Genomic DNA, 24,614 nt, shown 5'->3' with positions numbered 1-24,614 from the left:
CAACATCCCGCAAACGTTTTTTAAATGATTGATGAAATGTATTCACAAATAAATGTTTTTTGGGTGGGGAAGCAATATTTTTTATTCCACACCTTTCTAAAAGTTCTGTGGATGTTATTTTTTTCAAAATGATTACTCTACATAAAAATGTTATCTATAACACCTAAATTGAGTTGTGGTCTGATATATCTGCTGTTCCTATTGAGCACTCCTATCTACTCCTCGCTCTCTGGGCCGTGGCTGGCACTTTATCACGGCGGCCCGCTGCCTGCTGTCTTTCCAATAGCTCACAAAGCCACATTTCCCCACTGCTCTCTTCCTTGACTGTCTCCGGCTCTTCCACATGGGAATCTGCGCCTCCTCAGCTCCCCCTGCGCCTCCTGCGCACCGCTGTATGTTCGGATCCCTGTGTCCCAGTGGATCCGCTTATTCCTTTATGGCTTTTGAAAGTGAATCCTCTTATCCTTTAAAAAAATCCTTTTGGATTCCCCCCCCCCTTTTTCCTAGCTTCTCTCAGTGCCGTCTCCTTGGCTGTGAACTCCTGGAAGTTGATAATAATAGGTCTCGGTGGGGCTTCGGGTCTGGGTTTTTGCACCAGGGACCGATGAGCCCCCTGTATTATCAGATCCATGTCTTGTGGTAATGGAGTTTCACTATGAACTGTGGTACCAAGCTCCTCTTGCTGTATGACTCTTTGCTGTTCTAGGTAGGTCAGTAGGTCTTCAGTCTGCCCTCCACCTGTTTCTCTGCGGTCTCCGCGTCTCCAACTCGTCGGATAGACTCTGCATTTCCGTCTCAAGGTTGTCCAGTTTGCCATTGATCTGCCCTGTCTCAGGCAGTTGAGATCCGTTTTTAGCTCCTTTATCGCCTTAATTATGTCATTGGAATCTATGCTCTTTGCGAGGCTCCTCTGGCCTTCATCAGCTTCACTTCGATGCCGCTAGCTTGGTTTGCTTCTATACAGTTAGTTTGGTTAGCTTCAATGCTGCTAGCTTGGTTAGCTTCAATGCCGCTAGCTTGATTCGTTTTGATGCTGCTTGCTTGATTAGCTTTGATGCCACTAGCTTGGTTTGCTTTGATGCTGCTAGCTTGGTTTGGTTCTATGGCACTAGCTTGATTAGCTTCGGTACCACTAGCTTTATTACCTTTGCTGCTGCTACATTGGTTTGCTTCAATGCTGCTAGCTTGGTTTGCTTTGATACTGCTAGCTTGGTTAGCTTCGATGCTGCTAGCTTGGTTAGCTTCAATGCTGCTCGCTTGGTTATCTTCGATGCTGCTAGCCTTTGCCACCAAGGCACGTTGTTGGCCTTTTTTCTTCTCCTTTATGGCCTCTTGTGATTATTTTCACTCATTTATTCCCTTTCATTGATAAATGTCATGTTTACGAGTTTGTTCTGTGGAAGATGGCGACAGATCTGGCAGTGTGGTTTCACTACATGTTTCACTACACATCTAACTAGTTTGTCAGCAAACTGGAGGTCGTCATGGTATGTACTTCTTAGGTGGATGTTTTGAGTTAGTTTTCCATCTGGTGAGACTTAGCTCCGTTTGTGCTTTCAGAAAGGGAAGTGGAAACGGTTGAAACAACGGTAATTTAACTGAAACCGTCCACAGCAGTCGGATGATGTACACACACACACACACACACACACACACACACACACACACACACACATACAGCCCTGCTTTCACCCCACGTTTTATATTTCCTGTCTGATCAATGCTATGCTAGAGGCAGAAAACAGTACCAAAGCTTCACTGATGGTTTCCACAGATATGCTGTCAGAGTGCATTGACTCCTCTGAAGGTATTTACTAGTTTGTTTCTCTCTGCTCCTTCATTGCATGCGTGTGTGTGTGTGTGTGTGTGTGTGTGTGTGTGTGTGCTCTTTCTTTCATATGTGTGTCCCTGTGTGTATTTCCTTTTGTCCTATTTATTGAGTGTCTAACTATCTAAACTGATCCTTCTCTTCCTTTGTTGTTATTTGTGTGTTGACCTGTTTTAACAAGTCTGTAATCTCCACAGCATTGAAAATGAGGGGAAACCTTAATGTCTCTTAATGTAACTTTAATGTTTGGAGAATAAATGACGTTTAAAGTGATATTAAATTAAATGCATGGATGTTTTCACATACCTGTGTGTTTGCTAATTTAATTATCTGCTTATTTATTAATATATTGCTGATGCAGTTTTTTTATTTTGACGTGGCATTGTTCTATTGAAGCCCATTACCACCATCCTTTCGCTAAACAACTTGTACACCGCGTTGTTTTTATGAGTGCCCACAGCTGTTTAATTTGGTCTTCTGCCCATATTTCTATCAGGGCTTTCACCTCGTCATTCGCCCACGTCTGTCCACGAGACATGTTTACCGCATGCTTGTTTTGCAGTGAATGCGCGTTCTACCCAAGATGCACAGTTTATCAGGTCACTTCCTATATTTGGTCTTGCGTTTGGTCCGATGAAGCGAACCGAGACCTACGTTTTCAGGCGGACCAGAGTTTGCGTGTTTGGTCCGCACGAGAGTTCGACTGAGCATTCACACCACCCCAAAAAAAGCGGACTATCCGAGGAAACGAACTCTGGTCCGATAGTCCGGACCAAACAGCTCTGGTGTGAAAGCACCCTGAGAGGGGCGACTACGTCCACTACTTGGAGGAATAGCCTTTTAAAACTGTCCCACGCCTTGTCTACATCACTAGTATTTATTACAGGAGACCAATCCACTTCTGTAAAAAAATATCTAAAAGTGTCTACAGAGTACTTTTCTGATATGAATGGTTTTGTGCACAGAGGAAAGATACTTTCTGTTTATTTCTTGTGCTGTGGACAAGGTAATGATCACTTAGTCCGTATTCTATGACCCCACTCTGTACTATATTTGATTAATCTTACACTAAAATCAGGTCGATCGTAGTTTGGGACATTTTGCAAATGTCCCTGACACACACACACACACACTAGACTATTGTATTATTATTGCTACTGTATTGTACTGCTATATTCAGATCTGCCCTCACACATACTAGACTATTGTATTGTTATTGCTATTGTATTGTACTGTTGTATTCAGAGCTGCCCTGACACACACACACACACACACACACACACACACACACACACACACACACACACACACACACACACACACACCACACACACACTAGACTATTGTATTATTATTGTATTGTACTGCTGTATTCAGATCTGCCCTCACACACACTAGACTATTGTATTATTATTGCTATTGTATTGTACTGTTGTATTCAGATCTGCCCTCACACACACTAGACTATTGTATTATTATTGCTATTGTATTGTACTGTTGTATTCAGATCTGCCCTCACACACACTAGACTATTGTATTATTATTGTATTGTACTGCTGTATTCAGATCTGCCCTCACACACACTAGACTATTGTATTATTATTGTATTGTACTGTTGTATTCAGAGCTGCCCTGACACACACACACACACACACACACACACACACACACACACACACACACACACACACACACACACACACACACACACACACACTAGACTATTGTATTGCTATTGTATTGTACTGTACTGTTGTATTCAGATCTGCCCTCACACAGAGCCTAGACTATTGTATTATTATTGCTATTGTATTGTACTGCTGTATTCAGATCTGCCCTCACACAGAGCCTAGACTATTGTATTATTATTGCTATTGTATTGTACTGTTGTATTCAGATCTGCCCTCACACAGAGCCTAGACTATTGTATTATTATTGCTATTGTATTGTACTGTTGTATTCAGATCTGCCCTCACACAGAGCCTAGACTACTCCCTCTCACTGTTCCTTTATCCCACTCTACAATATTAACCCAATATTCTAACCAAACAGCTACTGGCTGTGTGGACTGTTTAGCCTTAGAACACATCTGAGGACTGCATGGAGCAATGTGGCCCTGGGGAGCTCTCAGTAGGAACGGGATAGATGGTACAGTTACAGTAGAGCACTCCTCCACTCTCCTACACACACACACACACACACACACACACACACACACACACACACACACACACACACACACACACACACACACACACACACACACACACAGTATATGTGCACACACACACATAATAGCCCACACCACACACACGCACACACACACACACAGTATATGTGCACACACACATATGTGCCCACACCACACACACACATGCATGTAAACTAAAATAACAATTGATGTTCTACACCAGTTGTCCCCAAACTACGGCCCGCGGGCCGGATCTGGCCCCCTAAAAAAATATAATATATATTTTTTTTTTTAAGATGGCAGCATCCCCATTGTCTGTTCTGAATGTTTGTTAGTGTTTGATCTTTTTTGTTGGTTTTTAGTACTTTTAAACATCAATTTAGTAGTAGTTTTCATTTGATCCTATAATTTTTTCATTCACCGATTTGTGGACTTTTTTTCCCCCCCTGAAAGACGCCTTATAAATAAAATGCATTATTATTATTATTATTATTATTATTATTATTATTATTATTATTATTATTATTATCATGATCATGATCATGATCATGATCATTATTATTATTATTATTATTATTATTATTATTATTATTATTATTATTATTATTATTATTATTATTATTATTATTATCATCCAGGAGGGAAAAGACACTTTGGATAGTAGGGACTGCATCTCTGCCTGTCCTGGCCAGGAAACACTTTGCAACTGTGATCTCCTCTGGCAGTAGTTGGATATTGTAATGTGTGGCGAGGGATTGCAGCAATTCCACTGAGAGAAACTGGTCTGAGGCTGGATAACATGCCTGTATGCCTCTCATAAGTTGTTCTCCAACTCATGAGAACCTGCTCTCAAGCTCTTGCAGCATTCTGTCGAGGACTGGATAGAAGTTAGAACAGTCTCTGTCTCAGCTGATCTCCTGAGCTGAAGTCTGAGCTTGTGCCACAAGATGACTCAACTACATACTCGTCCATCCTTTTCTGCTTCCTCCTTTGACTGGTAGTATGTTCCTCAATCCCAAGGCCATTACATATGGCCTTTGTCCTGTCATACATGTCCACTGCCATCTCTGAGGTGCGATAACCTTTGAGTGTGTCCTCCACTGTGCTTTTAAATAGTACAGAGCTAGAGCTAGGTGGTCTGTAGGTACTGTATATTTATTTCATAAATAGTGTTATTTATTTAATTAACTCATTCAGCGCCAGTCACGATGATAGTCGGGTTAACTCGCCGACCGTTCAGCGCCAGACCCGAGTTTTAATCGCTATTTATTTTATTAGCGATATCTATTCATTTTCATCCATCCAGCCTGATGTTATCGTTGGGAATGGGTCTGAGCTCGCAAAAGGGCAAATACCCGCCCGTCAGTGTGTAACGCTCGGTAATGTGGTACGGACCTCCACGAGCAGTATTTGAAATGGCGATCAGATAATTGGATTATTTCTTTTGCATTACATCAGATACAAGGTAAGAACACTATATATAAATTTGATCGTTGATCTGATATTTATTTCTACCCCGATCGACGCTGTCTCTGTGTGTGTATGTGTGGCTGTGTGCCGTTGGTGGCAAGAGGGGGGGGGGGGTGGGGTGGGGCCCCGGTCTAAGCCACATTGCATGCTTGCACGAGGAAGGATAATAATGATGTTCTAGCGTTGATTTCAGGAAGATTTGATAATCAGGCGAAAAATTACAACGTGTTTTGTGTATTCCACTAAAACGCTATTATCGCGTCTTTCTCTGGAATTACTCAGAAGCACCCAAACTATACTCATATTCAAAACGGTATAAAACGGAAATGTACAGATGAAAAAACTATCCGTTTTGTACATGTTGACTGGAAGCAACTCACTGATAATCGACGGGTGTATTAGACCCATAGCTATAATTTAAGATATATTATAAGCACTCGCAAATCTCGCAGTCCCCCCATTGATTAAAGCGGTGGCGTTCTACTGTAGCACCATCTTGCGGATTAAGCTCCGGCGCTGAATGAGTTAATAGTGTTATTATTTATTTCCTGACTTTTTTTTCTGTGAAGATCCCGGAAAGGGTTATTAATATTTGGTTGTGTGGCTTTCTGGAAAACAATAAATGTTTACGTTTAGGCACCCCTGCGATCGTCACACTTTTTCTGTTACAAACTGACCCCGGCCCCCACCAGAGAAGGGAAAAGTTTGGGGACCCCTGTTCTACACACTCACATACAGAAGCACACACGCACAGACAAACATAATTTCCATGCATGTGAACTCAAATAATCATTTTATGTCCTACACACTCGCATACAGAAGCACCCTCTCTCTCACATACACGGGTCACGGTTGCTAGTTCCAGTCAGCCAGACTATTCTCCTGGGTGGTCTCATGAGTGCTGTTACAAGACCAAGCTCTACAATTGAATTAAATCAAGTTCCCTTGTCTGGGGAGGTTGCACGCCTCCGTTCGGTTCCTTTTATTGATTAAAATCAATATGTTCCAATCTAATCAGCGCCACTGTCCTTGGCCTACGGATGGTCAGCCTACTGAAGAGTGTGTGTGTGTGTGTGCGTGTGTGTGTGTGCGCTCGCGTGTGTGTGTGTGTGTGGTGCTTGACTCTGTGCAGATCCATACATACCCTCTGAGGTGATGGGGTTAATGTGGCCCTGCAAGGCGTTGTGTGCAGAGCCTGCTGTTGTGACATGTCGTTTGTCAGCTTCATTGATCAGGGGTCAATGGAACGAGGCCGGCCGGCTAAAAGTAGTCTGGGGAATATGAAATAGTCTCACATCAGGTTTCATACAGTGTCGTCTCACATGTGTGTCCGTTGCGTGTGCGTAGGGTAGAGTAGTGTAAGCTACATTGTCCCCACAGGGAAATTAGTCTCGGGCACATCAGTCCGTTGCGTCACATAAAAAGCTAGATAGTTGCTAGATAGTTGCTTCACGTAAAAAAAAAAAAAAAACATCACAAAAACACGAGGAGCATTCAAGGCGAAGCTAGACACTGGGTCGACAGTGGCTCAGGAGGTAGAGCACTCGTCTGGTAATCAGAAGGTTCCCGGTTTGATTCGAAGTGTCCTTGAGCAAGACACTTGCGTAACCCCTAATTGCTCCCGATGAGCAGGTAGGCACCTTGCATCGTTGCCTCCACCGTCGGTGTGTATGAGTGAATGGGCAAAATGTGAGGAACAAATTGTAAAGCGCTTTGGATAAAAGCACTTTATAAATGCACCATTTACCATTTAGGAACTAGGAACGTTTAACACAACACTAGGGCTGGGCGATATGGCCTAAATATTTTATCTCACACCACTTTTTTTCACACCACATCCGATTTACGATTTTAATCGATTTTTTTCTCTTAAAAACAAAAAACGCGGGAGCTCCAGTAGCTCACCACGTACCTCGAGCGCTATTTCGGCGCCGGGGACAACCGTGCTCGTCACGGATCTGGGGTTTAGCGAGTTCGAATCCCGGACTGCAGCCGTGCCTTTCCCAGAGTGTCTTCCCCCCCATCTGAACCCCTTCAGCCTGTTTCTGTCGGTCATCCTTGACCAGAATAAATGCGATAAACGCAAAAAAGAGCCAGGGGAATGGCCAAAGTTTAAAAAAAAAAAAACGCAAGGAAATCATTCAAATAAGCTTTGTTTTTATTTGACATAAAAATTATCAAACCAAGATGAATTTCCCTATTGGGATTGAAGTGCAAACCTAACTTTCACCAATCTTCACTTAAAAATTATATATATATATATATATATATATATATATATATATATATATATATATATATATATATATATATATATATATATATATATATATATATATGAAATATTGTTTCGGTGTAAGCCGTCATTTGAGGCTTTATAAAAGCAGCACAATGAACACATCTGTCAGTGCCTAGTCCGACCTCATTTTAAATAACAAACGGCATTGCTTCGCTTTCCTTAACATAAACACAAATAATAAATTAAAATGTATTGGCTGACGAAGCATCCGTTTTCACACAATGCACCTACAAAAGCGGATGATTACAATTAGCCAACTTGGTAACTCAACATTAGCCATAGCATAGGCATAGCCTTATTAATGTGTGGCGTCGTGTACACCGATACTTATGTTTTTTAAGTGATTTGACTCGTACAGTTGTGATATGCCAATTTCTTGTGGCATATCTGGCACTCAGTTTTTTGGGTGTTGTCTTTGCATATTTTAACACATTGGACGCGTTTTTAGATAGATTTTTCTTTTATTCGATTTTAATATCAATATTACACTCACAGACCTATATGTTACCGCTGAAAGCCATACTGATTCCCAGAGAGTGCAATACCTGATAGGTGGCAGTATTGCCTACCCTTTGAAAACCCTAGTCCTAGTTGGAATATTCTTTTTGGAATAACCCTGATCAAAGGTAAGGACTATCTGACGTCAATTCCACCTTGATCCTACAATGATTTCATATCGATCCAGCTGATCAGCGTGTGTGGTGTTCAAAACAAATGCCGTTACTGGCGATCAGAGCATCAAAAAACGACCCCCCCCCCCCCCCCCCCCCCCCCCCCTTTGATGCATTCATGATGAAACATAATACCTATTATATACATTTGATTTGGAAATAGTAGCGTGTCCAGGCGAGAAACGGCACCACACACCTGAGGACTTAGACATGTCTGCTGCACAGAGAGGAGGAGTTAATGAGGAATATCCACATGCTTGTTGTAGTTAACAAAGAGAGGTGGAGTTAATGAGGCGTATGACGTTCATTGCATTGGAGGCGCAAGATTTTGCAGGTAATTTTATTTTTAAATATATATATATATATATATATATATTTTTTTATCACATTTTATTTTCCCGTTCGAATCCCATGCCCATCGAACGAAGCTTTGAAGTATTTAGGACAGCTGTAGTTTTTACTGCAGAGCAGAGGGACTGGGAGACCCATGTTACTGACCAAACACTCTATATCAGTGATGGCTCTTATTTTAACACAAAAACACACTTGCAGCACCTGCGGAAACTGGAAGTATTAAAGTGCTAAAGAGCTAAGAGTTAACAGCACTGCCAGGTTAATGGTGCATGATTACCGCAGTAGCAGAGCAGAGCAGAGCTCAGAGTCCTGAGAGCTGCGTCTGTAAATGCTGAAGTACTAAGTGCTAAAGAGCTATGTGCTGAAGAGCTAAATTCTAAAGAGCTAAGTGCTGAAGTGCTTGTATATTTATTGCACTTTGCTCTGTTGCTCTCTATTAAGATGTAGCATTAGAGTTCAGCGGCTTCACACGGTTTGATTTGCACTTTGCCCTTTTGATGACTTTTGTGCATCACGCTGGCAAGCCTGCTTTTCAGTTGCACTGCCAAACCGTGCTGTAATTCCATATCTAATGATGCTCTCTAGGGTTCCCCCATAGAGCATCAGCATGATCTGGCTGCTGACTCCATACTGCCTCAATCGCCTTAGAAAAGGAAGTCTCTGCTGCAGTCTTTTGCACGCGTTATCAATGTGCGTTTTCCAGCAAAGAAGATTGTCTACAGTATGTCGACACCTGAAGTATTTATAGGAGGACACCTGAAACGTTGTCTGGTTTTTGATGACCACTGGCTCATGGTCAGTCACTTTTATTTAAACTTCACAAGCAACTGAGGTCTCCCTCATTTACAGTTATGTCAACTTCCTTTTCTAAGGCAATAGCCTGCAGACCGCTAAGGCGATAGGCTGCAGACCGCACAAAATAAATTAGTTAGACTTATTTTACAGTTGCATCCCAGGACTCACCTACTACAGTCTCATTTCGACAGCCTCAAGTGGCTCAGAGTAGATGAGCGAGTAACCCAAATAAAACTCCACAGGATAGTAAATAATGTTTTCCAAAATACCTCAGAAACTACTTCCCAACGTCAGTGACATTGGAACGTCTGTAGGGCACTAGAGGGAGCCCTACAGATAAAATGCAAAAGATGCATTGGGCAGAATTCATTCCTGTACTCTGCGGCAGTAGATTGGAATAGACTACCAGCAGACACTAAGTTAATAAGCCCCTATTCCTCTTTTAAAGATCTGGATCAGGAGAAGCAGAACCTGGGTTTAATTATATTTTATTTATCTTAGTTGATTTTATTTATTTTGAAGGTATTCTATTAGGTTTTATGGGGTATATTTTTTATTTGTATTAATTGTATTTTATAAACATTTTTACTGTATTTTATCTCCCTATGTTTTCCTCCCCCCTGCATGGTGGGCACACCCTAGCTTTACCCACAGGCTCTGACAAGTGCATGTTGTATCATTACTCTCATACACCTACACACATCCAGGCATACACTCACCAGTACATATTACTCACAGACATCTGAAGGACCGCAATTTAAATAAGCTGTAAGCTTTCTTTGTATATATGTTCATTATCAATAAAGATATATATATATATATATATATATATATATATATATATATATATATATATATATATATATATATATATATATATATATATATATATATTAGTGTACATACAGAAAAAAGCATAAAACATATAAAATCACACAGCATATAAAACAAGATAATAAGACTAGGCAAAGAGCAAGGATAACACATCAATTAAAACATGTACAACTTGATTGACAAAGGTTGGAGATCAAGGTTTTAAACTTTAAACAGAGGGGAGAATCTCAAGCTTTAATGACTGTTGGAGTTCATTCCATGAGCTAGAGGCATCATAATGAAAGCCAGATTTACCATGTTCAGAGCAAACCTGGGGACTGGCCAGTCATTAGAATGCGTTCCATAGGTTTCAAAATTCCATTCCAATAATGATGTAGTATAAGGAGATAGCTTATACTTATATACCAGCATTTGTTGTGCCTCTCTTGCCTCAGGTTAAAAACCATCCTCCTGTGTTTTGGTGGCATTTAGAATGAGATGGTTGGTGTCACACCACTCGATGAAGGTGTCTATCTGGTCTCGTTGTGGTACACAGAAGGGTCCATATTATTGTGGAGCAAGGCACAAAATCACAGTGTCATCAGCAAATTGTATAATGTAATTTTTGGGGTGTACTAACTTATTAGTGTACAATGTAAAGAGTATAGATGATATGTTACAACCTTGTGGGACTCATGTATTACTGTGTTTGGTCTCTGACAGTGTCCCATTGACCGTCACTTGCTGTGTCCTATTAGTTAAAGGTGTTATAGATAACATTTATATGTAGAGTAATCATTTATAAAAAACAATATATATAATAATAAAAATATTATAATAATAACTACTGTAATACATAAATAATTACATCCACAGAGCTTTTAGAAAAGTGCGGAAGAAAAGTATTTATTTCCCCTGATAAAAATATTGAGTAATGTTAATTTTGTATGTGTGTGTGTTGTTTCAGCTTTTCTAAAAGGAGGTATAGGCAGTGGCGGCCGGCCGATAGTGGGCGCTAGAGCGCCGCCCTCCCTGGTTAAAAGAGAGAAGAAGAAGACATTTAAAAAAAAAAAATTTAGAGCCCTAGAAATAAAATAAACATGTTTAAAATGAATAATATTTACAAATTTTAAGTGTTTGTGTTTCCAATGCACAATATAACGTTAATATATCAAATATAAATAATAGTTTTTCATTCACAGGAAGTCACTAGTAACTACCTCTCAGGCCGGGGCGAGACATATCGCGCACAGCAGGGCGTGCACTGGTTTCATCGCTGTATCCTCGCAACCAATCAAATAGGGCAACGCACGTAACGCACTGTGCGTTGAAATATGATGTAATATGATGGAAGCCGGGCGCGTTTTCAAGCGATCTATATCATCTAAGCAAGCAGCATCTATACTTTCCGTAGCCGCATTTCTCGGAGACGCTCTCTGATTGGCCGACGTCAGTTTCTACACTGGTTAGGCTTAGTCACTCTTCGAAGTTGGTTAAGGTTAGAGTTTGTCTTAGAGCATGACGGCAAGTTCTTTCGACGGTTAAGCTTAGGCACTCTTTCAAAGTTGGTTAAGGTTAGAGTTTGTCTTAGAGCAGGGCGATAGAACGCCAGGTAGTTTGCAGGCTGTTCGATGCGGAAATGGGCAAAGACACAGCTCATCACAGTACTTGTGTTGGTGTGCCTAACTTGGCTAACAAGAAGCTATTTGGCTAGCTGGATGCAGTCTGGACAGTGGATATACATCAACAGTCTGGGACTATGGGACAGTGGACATATACACTTTATCAAGCCCTCATGGACCACGTTTCAACTAAACAAAGTGAGTTAATGCGGTCTCTCTCTCGCTCTCTCTCTCTCGCTCTCTCTCTCTCTCGCTCTCTCAACACAGCGTGTTGTTGTTGAACTATAACATTTAATTTCGCCGTGGGTGACGCATAATGGATGAATGAATGAATGGTAACTTGTTTAAAATGACAAGATATATATATGTGTTCATTATTGGTTGATCATACGTGTACTAGTGTAGTATGAATGAACTTGACTTAACGTTGGAAACGGGGTAACGTTATGTCGAGACTCGAGTCAGTATTCGCTTGGTCAGCTGTCCGCTTGCCCCCCCCCCCCCTTCACCCCCCCACGCCCACCCAAATGTAGTTCACACCGGCCGCCACTGGGTATAGGGTTGCACAGTATTAAACGCTGAACTAAAATCAATTAATAGAATCCGGACAGTGGCTTGTGTGTGGCACGTGTGCCCTGTGGGTAAATGTATTAACGTACAGTATGTGCAAGTGTTCTTCAGAGAGCAGCACAGTGGTGCGTGTCTTTTTAATTGCCAGGCCTAACTGTATAGTGTGAGTTTGAGGCTGCAGCCCTCCGGACAGCTTAACCCAGCCGTGCTGCTCTGTCACTTCATTTGTGTCCTTTTCTCTGTCTCTCTGTTGATGCGAGTAGCGCTGGCTGGCCTTCAGTGGGACTCGGCAGCAGGCGTAATTGCACTGAGATGCCAGTGAGCTCCAGTGGTTTTTGGGAGGAAGCAACCCAGGAGCAGTGGTCGAAAATAATTATAACTGTACTTAAGTAAGAAATGTACGTTTATTGTACTTTTTACTCCACTATATTTGGTGAAATCCTTTTACTGATCAGTTGCTCGGTTGCTGAGAGAATGGTGAAAATAGCGAAGATTTTTAAAATCAGAAGATTCACTCATTTGCTGAATGTTTTCTACAGCAGCTTTAAGTAAAGGAACTGTGTAGTTCTTCCACCACTGACCAGGAGCAGGTCCCTCATCAGTTTTGCTTTTCCTTTTAAGAGACCATATTATGCAAGAGATAAGATATACAATTGCTGGATCTGATTTGCACTACCTAGTTTTACAGTTTGATCTAATTTTGTGAACCAGGAAGTGCAGCTGCACAGTTTAATTTTCATTTAAAGAGACAGGAGCTTAAAAGTTTAATGCTGACACGCAAATACAAACATGCAAATGTTTGTAAATAGTTTGAAAATGTAAATATTAAAACTGGGAACTGGCCATACAGTAATAGTATGTGCTCTTTATTGATGGCCCACATACTCAGGAGCCTGGATACATGGAGACAGACACACACACCCAGCCTAATCCACACACACACAGGTACAATCCTCTCTCCTTTTTCTACTATGTATCTCCCCAATCCCATCTCACATCCTACCAGTCAACTGACTTCCTGCTCATTTTAACTGTCAATGTTTCTCCCCATCATGCCATCTTTTCACCTCTGTTGAACTGTAACACCTCTGTTGCATCTGTCTTTCTCCCATTGTAACACCTGTCTCATCGTAACACCTCTGTTGCATCATAACACCTCTATTGCTTGTGTATCCCATTGCAACACCTCTGTTGCATCGTAACACCTCTGTTGCTTATATCGCTGTCTTTCTCCCATTGTAACACACGTTGCTTATATCTTTCTCCCATTCTAACACCTCCATTTCATCTCTCTTTCTCCCATCATAACACATCTGTTGCATTGTAACACCTCTGCTCATCGTAACACCTGTCTCATTATAAAACCTCTTTCTCATTGTACATGTAACACCTCTGTTGCATCGTAACACCTCTGTTGCATCGTAACACCTCTGTTGCATCATAACACCTCTGTTGCATTGTAACACATCTGTTGCATCGTAACACCTCTGTTGCATTGTAACACCTCTGTTGCATCGTAACACCTCTGTTGCATCGTAACACTTCTGTTGCATCGTAACACTTCTGTTGCATCGTAACACCTCTGTTGCATCGTAACACCTCTGTTGCATCGTAACACCTCTGTTGCATCGTAACACCTCGGTTGCATTGTAACACCTCTGTTGCATCGTAACACCTCTGTTGCATCGTAACACCTCTGTTGCATTGTAACGCGTATGTTGCATTCTAAAACCTCTATTGCATTGTACCACTTATGTTGCATTGTAACACCTCTATGCCATCTATTATTCTCCCATCCTAACACCTCTGTTGCATAGCAGGAGTGTACATTCATCTTTCTGGCATCCCCCACCTCCACGCTCAGACTGTCTCTTTGTTTCATCTGCACTATTATTTGATTCAACTGGGGAAACTGTTGTTGGCCTCTTTGCCATTTGTGTTAATCCCCATGTCACAACCTTCCCAGTGTGTGTGTTTTGCAGATGAACTCTCAAGTCAAATGGAAGCATAACATTTGCATGTTGAAAATGTCAATCTGTAGATACAATATGAAGTGGCTTATATTGTGTGGTTAGGGCTTGGTCCTCTCATGTCTATTCTCTCTTATCTCTCAACTCAAAGGAGCATTCATTCATGTGTACGGGCAGTAGAGCTGGGAGGTATATCGGATATTAAAGGGGAATGCCACCCATTTTAAGAATTCACATATTGTCACATTATTAAAATAATGGCTTATGTCACTTTGAGGAAAATTATGTTATTGCTTAAGACATCTCTTCATAATGCTGGCCACCTCTGGTAAAATTGCCTACATTCTTAACTCATTCACTGCCAATGACGAGTATACAAGTTATTGGGCGCCAATCGTTGAACACCAACAACGAGTATACTCGTTATTTGATTGTTATTTCTTTTATTCGATATTTCTATTCATTACAGGCACACAGACTTGGTGTTAACATGGTGAATCAGCCTGAGAATGTAAAAGTGCAATACCGGCCGCATCCCGTTAGATGGCGGTATTGAGCACCCTTTGTACCCTTCTACCTTCGCCTGTGGGATGGCCAAATGTCTCCGGTTTCATGTTTCCTTGTCGGGCGAGGGCAGCCGTTCTCAAGAATCAAGAGGTTTATTTGTCACATACACCAGGGCATACAGTGAAATGCGGGTGGTCATGCCCGCATTGATTGTGCAAAATACAATAATAAAAATAGGCATAGAAAAAAGAAAATAGGTAAGACACAAGATATGCATGATAAAAAAAGACATAGTTGCTGAGAAACTGGTTCCTATGTGCACTACTATACAATATACAATTTTAACTCTTAATGTATCTAAACTATACTATACAATACCTCCTTCCTTTAAAGTGACTTTTCCATTATTTAAAGTATCATTTTGTTTAAAGTGATTGTTTTGGCGGTTGCCGCATGAGTGTTATGTGTGTGTGTGTCTGTGTGTGCTCATGTGTACTTGTGAGTGGAGAGTTCAGTGTTCAGTGTTCTGATGGCCTGGGGGAAGAAGCTGAGCCGGAGTCTCTCTGTTCTCGCAGCGTGTGTACGTAGGCGCTTGCCTGACCGCAGCAGCTTGAACAGGCTGTTGTTGGGGTGGTGGGGGTCTTTCATTATTCTGCAGGCTCTGGATTTGCACCCCCAATTTGCATTGTTATATAAGTCCTGCAGGGGTGGTAGTAGGGCTGGGCGATATAACGATAACGATAAATATCGCGATATATTTTAATAATCGATATCGAATATCCACATTTTTTTTTGATATAATTATTATTATTTTTTTTGTGGGGTGCGAATAATTACAAGTGCAACTGTGTAATTTATCCATTCAAAGTGAATGCAACTTGGCACAGTTGCAACGGAATATATTCGACCCCTTGTTTTGGCTGGGCCTCCGTGTGTGTGTGTATCTGTGGCTGTTTGCCTACGTTTTTGGACACAACAAGTCAATGGTGAATATGTTTGGGTGATGCTGTAGCACACACGCTGTGAGGTCTGAGTTGATCCGTGCAACAGGGCAGTTTTAAAACCAGAGACAGTGGACAGACTTGTCTTTCTTGCCTGCAACTTAAAGTAATGGCTTTGCTTGTCCAAATGACAATACTGACCAAATTGAGATTTATTTTTCTCTTGTCCATTTATTTAGTTTGCTTTCTAATTTAAAATACAGTTTGAAACCGTCTGTACACAGTAGGATATGTGTGCTAGCAGAGCTAGACTCCAGTCACGAGTCACGGTGCACATGTGCAGTGGTTTGTCCACCAAAAAAGCGCCAAAAGAGCGAAAATAAACTAGCAGAGCCAGAACTGTTCAACTCCCCTGGAGCCACAGCCAGCAGAGAAGCCGGTTTACTTTCGCTTTTAAACCAGCTGCAGCCTGAGAACTGGATAAAGATGGCGGCAACGACAAAGAATTGCTGCAAAATAAACATACATCTGTTGTTTAAAAAAAAAAAATTATAATTATCGATATCGAGAAATATGATAGCATTATCATATCGTTATCGCGTATAATAGTATAATAATAGCGTATACAGGCAAGAAATGGCAATGTCGATAGTGGAATTGACTTGTAGGGCTATAACTCAGCATTTCATGAATTACCCTAGACCACTCTAAAACCATACTTATATTCACCACGGTATAACACGGGACGTATGGATGGAAACGATAGATAGGTGATGTCAAATGGGCCATAGTATTGTATCCATAGCTATAATATAGAATATAGTTATAGCTCTACAAACAAGGTGACTCAGTCCTATCTTTTAAAGTGTGGCAATGCTACCACAGGGCCATGGCTAATCCCCGGCAGTCAATGAGTTAATTGAAAAGATCTTGCTGTTCCTATCCAGTTAGTATAATGGCCTATGTCAAGCGTGTGTTATTTTTTGCCAATTTCAAGAATCACCCTACCATGTGAATGTGGTCTAGCATGATGAAATACTGAAATCGTACTTGTCGAGCATCAGACCAGGCTAAAAAGCTGGAGATCCGACTGTACATGATTTGCTGGCTCTTCAGTTTAGCAGTGATGGCGAGGTCCATTACAAGCTCTCCTTCTCAGAGAACTCTGCGTAGGAAGCACTGCCACAGAGGCTACCGGTGCCAAATGAGCTGACAGCGCGGATTACAACGTTTCCACATGCTTCTGCCAATCAAGGAGAGAAAGTTCCAGGACCTTCAGTCCATGAAACATGTCATGCCTGTCGAGTGTCATCACTTCTTCAACAATTTGCCACATAATTAGTAGGGGTGGGAATCACCAGTGTCATCACGATATGATACGATATCAATTCTTTGGACAACGATACGATATTTGCCGATATCACAAAGTCTGCCACGATACGATACGATTCAGGTGCCTGCAATCGATATGAGACGATATTATATGCCCATTTAACAACATTTTTGTGTTAGATAGTTTTTAAAGCTAGAAGTTATCAACTGCCAAGCAACTTACACATTTTGTTTAAAGAACGAGAGGTGAGGTATAATTTAAGAAGAGCACTCAATTTCAAACAGCCTAGAGCTCGAACCACACTTAAAAGTATGTCTGTGTCAGTCTGGAACAATCTACCGGATGAAATAAAAAACAGCAGGAGTATTTTTAAGTTTAAAAATAAGTTTAAAAACATGGTTCTAGAATCCTATAGTCAAATTTAACATGTAGAATCTGTTTTTCTCTACCATGAAGTATTGATTTTCCTATGTTGACTTATGTTCTTTTCGGGAACGGTTTTTGTTGATTGTTGATTTTTATTTTATTTTTCGTTTTGCAAACTTTAACTTTTTTGAATTTGTTTTTGAATTAGGGGTAGGTTGCTCTATAAGCCTTTTGTGCTTCAAACTTATCATTTTCGCGTGTTTAGTTGTAAAAAGAATTCTAAATAAATAATGCATTCATTCATTCATTCAATCAGTAACATTTAGATCAACTCAAAAAAGGCAATGGAAATATCATTTGACATTTTTATTTTTGAGCTCTTCCAGACATTTAAATGAAAACAATATTGTTTTTAATACAAATAAACCTCCTGTTCACTGTAAAGTGCCACGTTTTGATATATTGAGCTTTAAACTTTAAGTAATTTTTTTTGGAACTTAGAACACGCAACCTAAAACCCCTTCCTCTCCCAAATTGTGCCTGCAATTGTTTTATGTTGCATGATGATCATGAATACATTTAATATGTATTGTATTTTTTATGTTTAAATATCAACATTATCTGTCCATCCTCAGTAAATTTACTATAAATATACTATACTTCATTTGGTCTTTCCAAACGACGCAAGATGACGCACAAATGAATGTGGACTGTTCCATCAGAGGGGGGAGCTTCTGTGGTAGTGTGAGTGGCTACAGACCACTGCACTTAAAGGGGAACTCCAACATTTTGGGAAATTAGCTTATTTAACATCTTCCCTGGAGTTAGACAAGAAGATACATACCTTTTTTGTCTCTGTGCGTGCATTTTAGCTTTGGGAATAGACGCTCCGTTAGCATAGCTTAGCTTCATCACTGGAAGTGGGGGAGGGTTAGAGCCTTACAGTGCCTTACAGTGTATTGCAAGGTCTGACATTGACCAAACTTGATATGCATGACCTTGGTGGGCTCTAGGTCAACTCCTGAAAAGGGGGTCAATGTCAGACCTTGCAATCAAAAGTTAGGGGGCGCACTGAAATTATAAAGGGTTATTAGCCCCCTAATTTTTTTTTTTTTTTTATATTTTTTTTTATTATTGCAAAACAAAAATTATTAAAATTCAGTACTCAACACATAATGCATAATGAAACTTTCAGTCAAGGTGATTAAAATTACATGCAAGTACAGAAACAAGATAAAACAAAAATAGTCCATAATAACATTTTAACCGTATACAGTGTATATCCAGAGAAATTACAATTATATAAATGTTAGTATAGAATATACCCCTAATACCTATTTTCTAAAACCCTACACACATATGCTCCAGCTCGAACCCCCCCTCCCGGACCCCCCCTTGGATAGTACCTCCATTATCCCTCACTCCTAACCAGACACTACCATTATAAGCTAGCTTTTATTCTCTCCACCACTTCTACCCACATTGACATTTTGGATTCATTGAGACCCAGAATTATTGCTGTAGATATTTCTTGATATATCACATCGAGATATGTAAGAAACCAAACTTTCCGGCACATTTTTTCCGGTTGAAACCAGCGTGATGCGATCAGCTTTTTAGCTACTGTGATACCCGATAAAACCAATCTCTTTAGCTGTGGATTCACTGCAAACTCAAAAACATCATTCAATAGTAATACCGAGGGGTGTACAGGTATATTCCAAGATACGAGTATTGATAATTGTTGGGACACATCTTTCCAGAATGCCTTAACTGGTGGGCAGTCCCAATACATGTGCATAAATGTTCCTTTGTCCCCATTTGTACATTGGGAGCATTTGGAGTCTTGTTTAAGCCCCATTCTGCACTGTCTTATAGGAGTCAAGTATGCCTGTGAATATAGTTCAGATTGATTTGTTGATGATCCGGGTTCCTTGATGTAAGTCGGACATTTGCCCAGGCTCCTTGCCAATCAAAGTCATTTTCCAGGTCTGGTATATCCCTCCTCCAGACAGTGTCTAGTTGAAGGGTTTCATACGAGGACGTTAGTAATTGATAATAAAAACCCGATACAAAACCTCCCAATGTTTCTCTTTCATAGAAAAATGTGTGGTATCTGTGGTGTTCAATTGGTATGAGTAATGGAACACCGTGAGACCTCAGACATAGTCGTAACTGTATGTAAAAAAGCCATGTGGACTCGGTGAGGTAAAACTTTGTGCATATTTCGCCATAACTACAGAAGCCCTGGTTATTAAAAATATCCCCTAATGAGTGTATGCCTTGCTCTTCCCATATAGGGAATCTTATAGGGCGTTTTCCCATTAAGAGTGCATTGTTATTGAATATGGGAGTGTGATTATGCCATTTTTGAGGGTTAGGATATTTCTTTTGTGTTTCCCGCCATGTTCTGATTGCATGGGTAATTATGGGGCCAAATTCCCGCTCACAATGCTTGATTGAAAGTTTAGTGTGTGCTATGTCTTTCAGTCTCTGTGGGGCTACTATGTTTTCTTCCAATTCTCTCCAAGATACCAAAGCCTGGGGATCAAACCATATTTTCAATGGTCTTAATGTGAAAGCCTTAAAATATTGTAAAAAATCTGGAACTGCCATGCCACCGTCTGCTTTATTTCTCTGTGCGGTGGATCTTTTTATGCGAGGTGGTTTGTTATTCCAAATAAATTTGTATGTGGAGGATTGTAATCTTTTCCAGTAGCCCTCTGGAGGAGGTAACGGTAGCATTGAGCTGATGAAATTGATTCTTGGTAATACATCCATCTTAACTATTGATACCCTTGCCTGTACTGAGTTTTTAAGTTTTGCCCACCTGTCCAGGTCGTCTTTGATTTTGTTCTGTATTTTTGTGTAATTGTGCTTCACCATTTGTCTTATGGTGGGAAATATTTCCACACCCAAGCATCTAAAATGTTTAACCATGGGTATCGCGCCTGGGAGGGTTGTGTCTTTTTTTGCACGGATGTTAAGAGGAAGGAAAGCCGACTTAGGCCAATTTATTTTAAATCCCGATAAGTCACCAAAGTTCTCTATCAACTTGAGTAGATGCAGCAATGTGGTGTTGGGGTTTTGCATGAACAATATTACGTCGTCCGCATATAAACTAATTTTATGTTGTGTGCCCTTGATTACGATTGGTTCTATGTGTTGGGATTGTCTTATAAATTGTGCTAAAGGCTCTAATGATAGATCGAATAGTCCGGGACTAAGAGGGCAACCCTGTCTGGCTGAGCGTGATACCGGAAAGATTTCGGAGATGAATGTGCCTGTTGTAATCATGGCCGATGGGTCCTTGTATAGTACTTTAATCATATCAATGAATCCTTTTCCTAACCCCATCCTTTCTAATACTGCCCATAGAAACGACCATTCCAGCCTGTCAAATGCTTTCATAGCATCCAGGGATAGCATCGCCTTAGGTGTGGTGTCCTCTTTGTCTGCATCTAGTACGTGCAGTATTCGCCTTATGTTATCATTGATCAGGCGACCTCTTATGAAGCCAGTTTGGTCCGGATGAACTAAAGACGTCATATGCTTTTGCAATCTGATGGCTAATATCTTAGAGTACAGTTTGACATCGGTTCCGAGAAGGCTTAAAGGTCGGTAACTACCGCACTCAGTGGGGTCTTTGTCTTTTTTGATAAGGACTGAAATGAGTGCGATATTGTGGTGTTTATGGAAGCTCCCCTCCTTGACTGAGTATAAGATCATATTTAGTAATAAGGGTCCAAATATGTCCCAGCAAGAAAGGTACATTTCTGATGGGATACCGTCTTTTCCCGGAGCCTTACCGTTTTTCATTCCGGATATGGCCTTCTTGAGTTCTTCTAATGTGATCGGTGCTTCTAACTGTTTAGCGTCGTCCTCCGAAAGTTTAGGGAGAGTAATTTGATTAAGATATGTGTCTAATTTGTTTTGATCAAAGGTCGTTTCTGAATTATACAAGTCGGAGTAGAATTCTTTGAATGTATCGTTTATTATTTTGGGGTCTGTTACAAGTACTTGTTGTTTTCTAATGGCAGTTATATCTGCACATTTTGCATTAATTCTTAATCGCATGGCTAATAGGTGACTAGGTTTAGAACCTTGGAAATACTGCTGTTGTCTTGTGCTGCGTATTTGCATTTCCGATTTTTGTCTGTATATTGCTTTGATCTCTGTCTTTAGAATGTTAACTTGGTTTTCTAGTCTAGTAGAGTTGTTGTATTCTAAAGAATTAAAAAGCGTTGAATAAAGCGTTTCCATTTCCGACAGTTTTGTGCATTGATTTTTGCGCAATATGGAGGAAAATCTATCCGTGAAATCCTTGATCATACCCTTTACCGACATCCAGGGGAGGAAATTAGGCCACTTTACTCGCCAAATGCGAGTATTTTTTACGTTTGGCGAGTGATTCATGAAGACCACTCGCCACTCTGGCGAGTATACAAAAAAATAAAACATTCTGCAATCACTGGACTGGCAAACGGTGCGCGTCTTCTGAGTGTTCGCTTTAGTTGACAGACAGTGCCACGAGAGCACTGCACAAGACCACCCGCGGACATATAATGTTTAATAAACGTTTGCGCAGTACTGGCCAACCCGCGGACATATAATAATAAAAGTCCCGCGGTACTACTAGGCTAGCCATCAGGAGCACTCGCAAACAGATAACGTTAAACACAGCAGAATATGGAAAACAGACAGACTGACCAACGGGGAACTGCATCCAACCCTAGTACAACCATCGAGTATAAGTTACTAAGGAGTAAGGACACATTTAAATCACAGAGGTGTAATGTTGTCTACTAGAACTGTATACAGTGGTTAGCTTCTAGTTAGCGTTATATAGCTGCTTGCTAGCTAACGTTAGCCCCGTGTGCTCAAAGCAGCCAGCTAGGTGTATCTGTTATGACTATAATGTTTCCGAAAAAGCACCGGACTACGACGTAAGGTTAGACATTTTATTTCATGCTCAAAAGCCCCTGGCTTGCACATCGCAGTCACGAAAGGGGCTAGCTCAACCAGTGCACTGTGTGCACAACCATAGATATCTATGTGCACAACGTCAACAGCACACCAACCCAACTGACGTTACCACAACACTTGACGGTACTTTCACAGCACTGTCGTAAGACCACTGTGCTGTCTTAAAGGCACAGTGTGCCTACCCAGATGCATACACAACATTGACGCGGCTCGACATACAAAGAAGTAATTATCACAATTAGCGATTTTTTTTGTCTGGTAAAAAATCTGTTTGTCTGGTAAAAAAAATCAGATACTCGCCAGTTGGCTGGTAAGCCAAAAAGTTAGTTTCCTCCCCTGCCGACATCCATAATATTCTGGGGTCTTGCTCCGCGTTTGCATTATCCCGTAGGAATACTGTGAGAGCTTCTTTAAATTGTGTAATGAATTCCTTGTTGTTAAGCAGCATAGTATTAAAACGCCATCTTGGGGCCCGGGAAGATAGTGTACCAAATGTTGCTTTCAGGATTAAGTAACAGTGATCTGATAGCGCATTGGGTATCATTTCCACTTCATATTTATCAAATATTCTCGGGGATGCAAAGACGTAATCAATTCTGGATAATGTGTTGTGTCTCGCCGAACGACAGGAGTACTTACGGGTCATGGGATTAAGTGAACGCCATAAATCAATTACCCCTGTAGACTTTGACCAATCTTTTAATGCTTTAGATGAATTTTTTTGTTCGCTGGAAAAGGCAAGGTAAGATTTGTCCAACCTTGGATTCCAAATGGCATTAAAATCCGCACCTATTATATATGAGTACTCGGGATGGTTTAACATTTCTCCGGTTAGTGAAGTGAAGAAACCTACTTCGTACAAATTTGGGGCATATACCGCTGCCAACGCAATTTTCCTGTTATTATGTACAATCCTAGCTATAGTTATACGCCCCTCAGCATCCGACCATACCCCTTTCAATTCGATATTTAATTTACGTCTGACGACTATGGCTACACCTCTAGTTCTCGTACCAAAAGAAGAGTGACTAATATTATGGTATATGTTATCCGCTAACGTATTTATGTCTTCCTCTAAAATGTGCGTTTCGCTTAATAGAGCCACGTCCACATGTTCTTTTTTCATCAGTGTGAGCACGCTTTTGCGTTTGTGTTGTTTGTTTATCCCACCGGTGTTCCATACCATTATATTCAAACTAGCCATAATCTATGCATGTTTTTGTGTAGTTTTTGGTAATGCTTCTGGAGTGTGAAGCTACAATAGATGTACATCCAATTAATGAGGTCCCGTTGAGAGCCGAGCTTAAAAACATATATATATACAAATAAAAATCCCCTATTTTCCCCTCGCCCAGAGAGTCGTACAGGCCTGTGTTCCAAAAACACATCCTCCGCGAATGACTCTCTCCCTTAGTCCACCGGATTGCCCAAACTGAGCATTGTAATCCTAATCTTCCTATGCTAATTGCCATAGGATCTAACATTTTCATTCTAATGCAATAGAATGTCGCTTTTGGTCTTGCACCTTCCCTTACTGTAATGAAATATTGTGATAAATGACAAAAAATAAAAAAAGAGAATAAACTTTCATCGACATATTCATTTGAACCCTCTACTAACATGTAGGAAAGTCAGGAAAAAGGAAAAGATTGTAGAGAATATTGACACCTTAATGTGAAGAACAATGGAAAAGAACAATGTAAGTTAAAAGATAGAGATAAAAAATAGAATAATAAGAGAGAAAAAAGAAAAAAAAGAAAAGAAAGATATAGATAAGGAATGAGAGATAGAATAATAATCAACGTGGAGAAGCCACTAGAACCGAATTAACTGATTAGATAAAATAGAAAAGCAGAGCCTTTTAGAGCTTCAATGTGCCAGTCACTTCATCAGTGGAG

The 24,614-nt window shown here is 40.6% G+C and overlaps 1 protein-coding gene across 1 annotated transcript in view; it reads left to right on the top strand.

Annotated features, from left to right (window-relative positions):
• Positions 1 to 1,690: 1,690 nt before the first annotated feature.
• LOC311223912 (uncharacterized protein) overlaps positions 1,691 to 24,614 on the top strand; it is a 60,942-nt gene continuing 38,018 nt past the window's right edge. Inside the window, exon 1 of the mRNA XM_084308679.1 lies at positions 1,691 to 1,807. Within this exon, the coding sequence (XP_084164805.1) occupies positions 1,726 to 1,807 (82 nt within the window). The 5' untranslated portion in view covers positions 1,691 to 1,725. The remainder of the gene's footprint in view (positions 1,808 to 24,614) is intronic.

Source organism: Notolepis coatsorum (genome assembly GCF_963971535.1).
Source record: "Notolepis coatsorum genome assembly, chromosome: 2".
Lineage (NCBI taxonomy): Eukaryota > Metazoa > Chordata > Actinopteri > Aulopiformes > Paralepididae > Notolepis > Notolepis coatsorum.
Note: the sequence above shows the minus strand (reverse complement) of the source record. Positions and strands in the feature narration are given on the sequence as shown.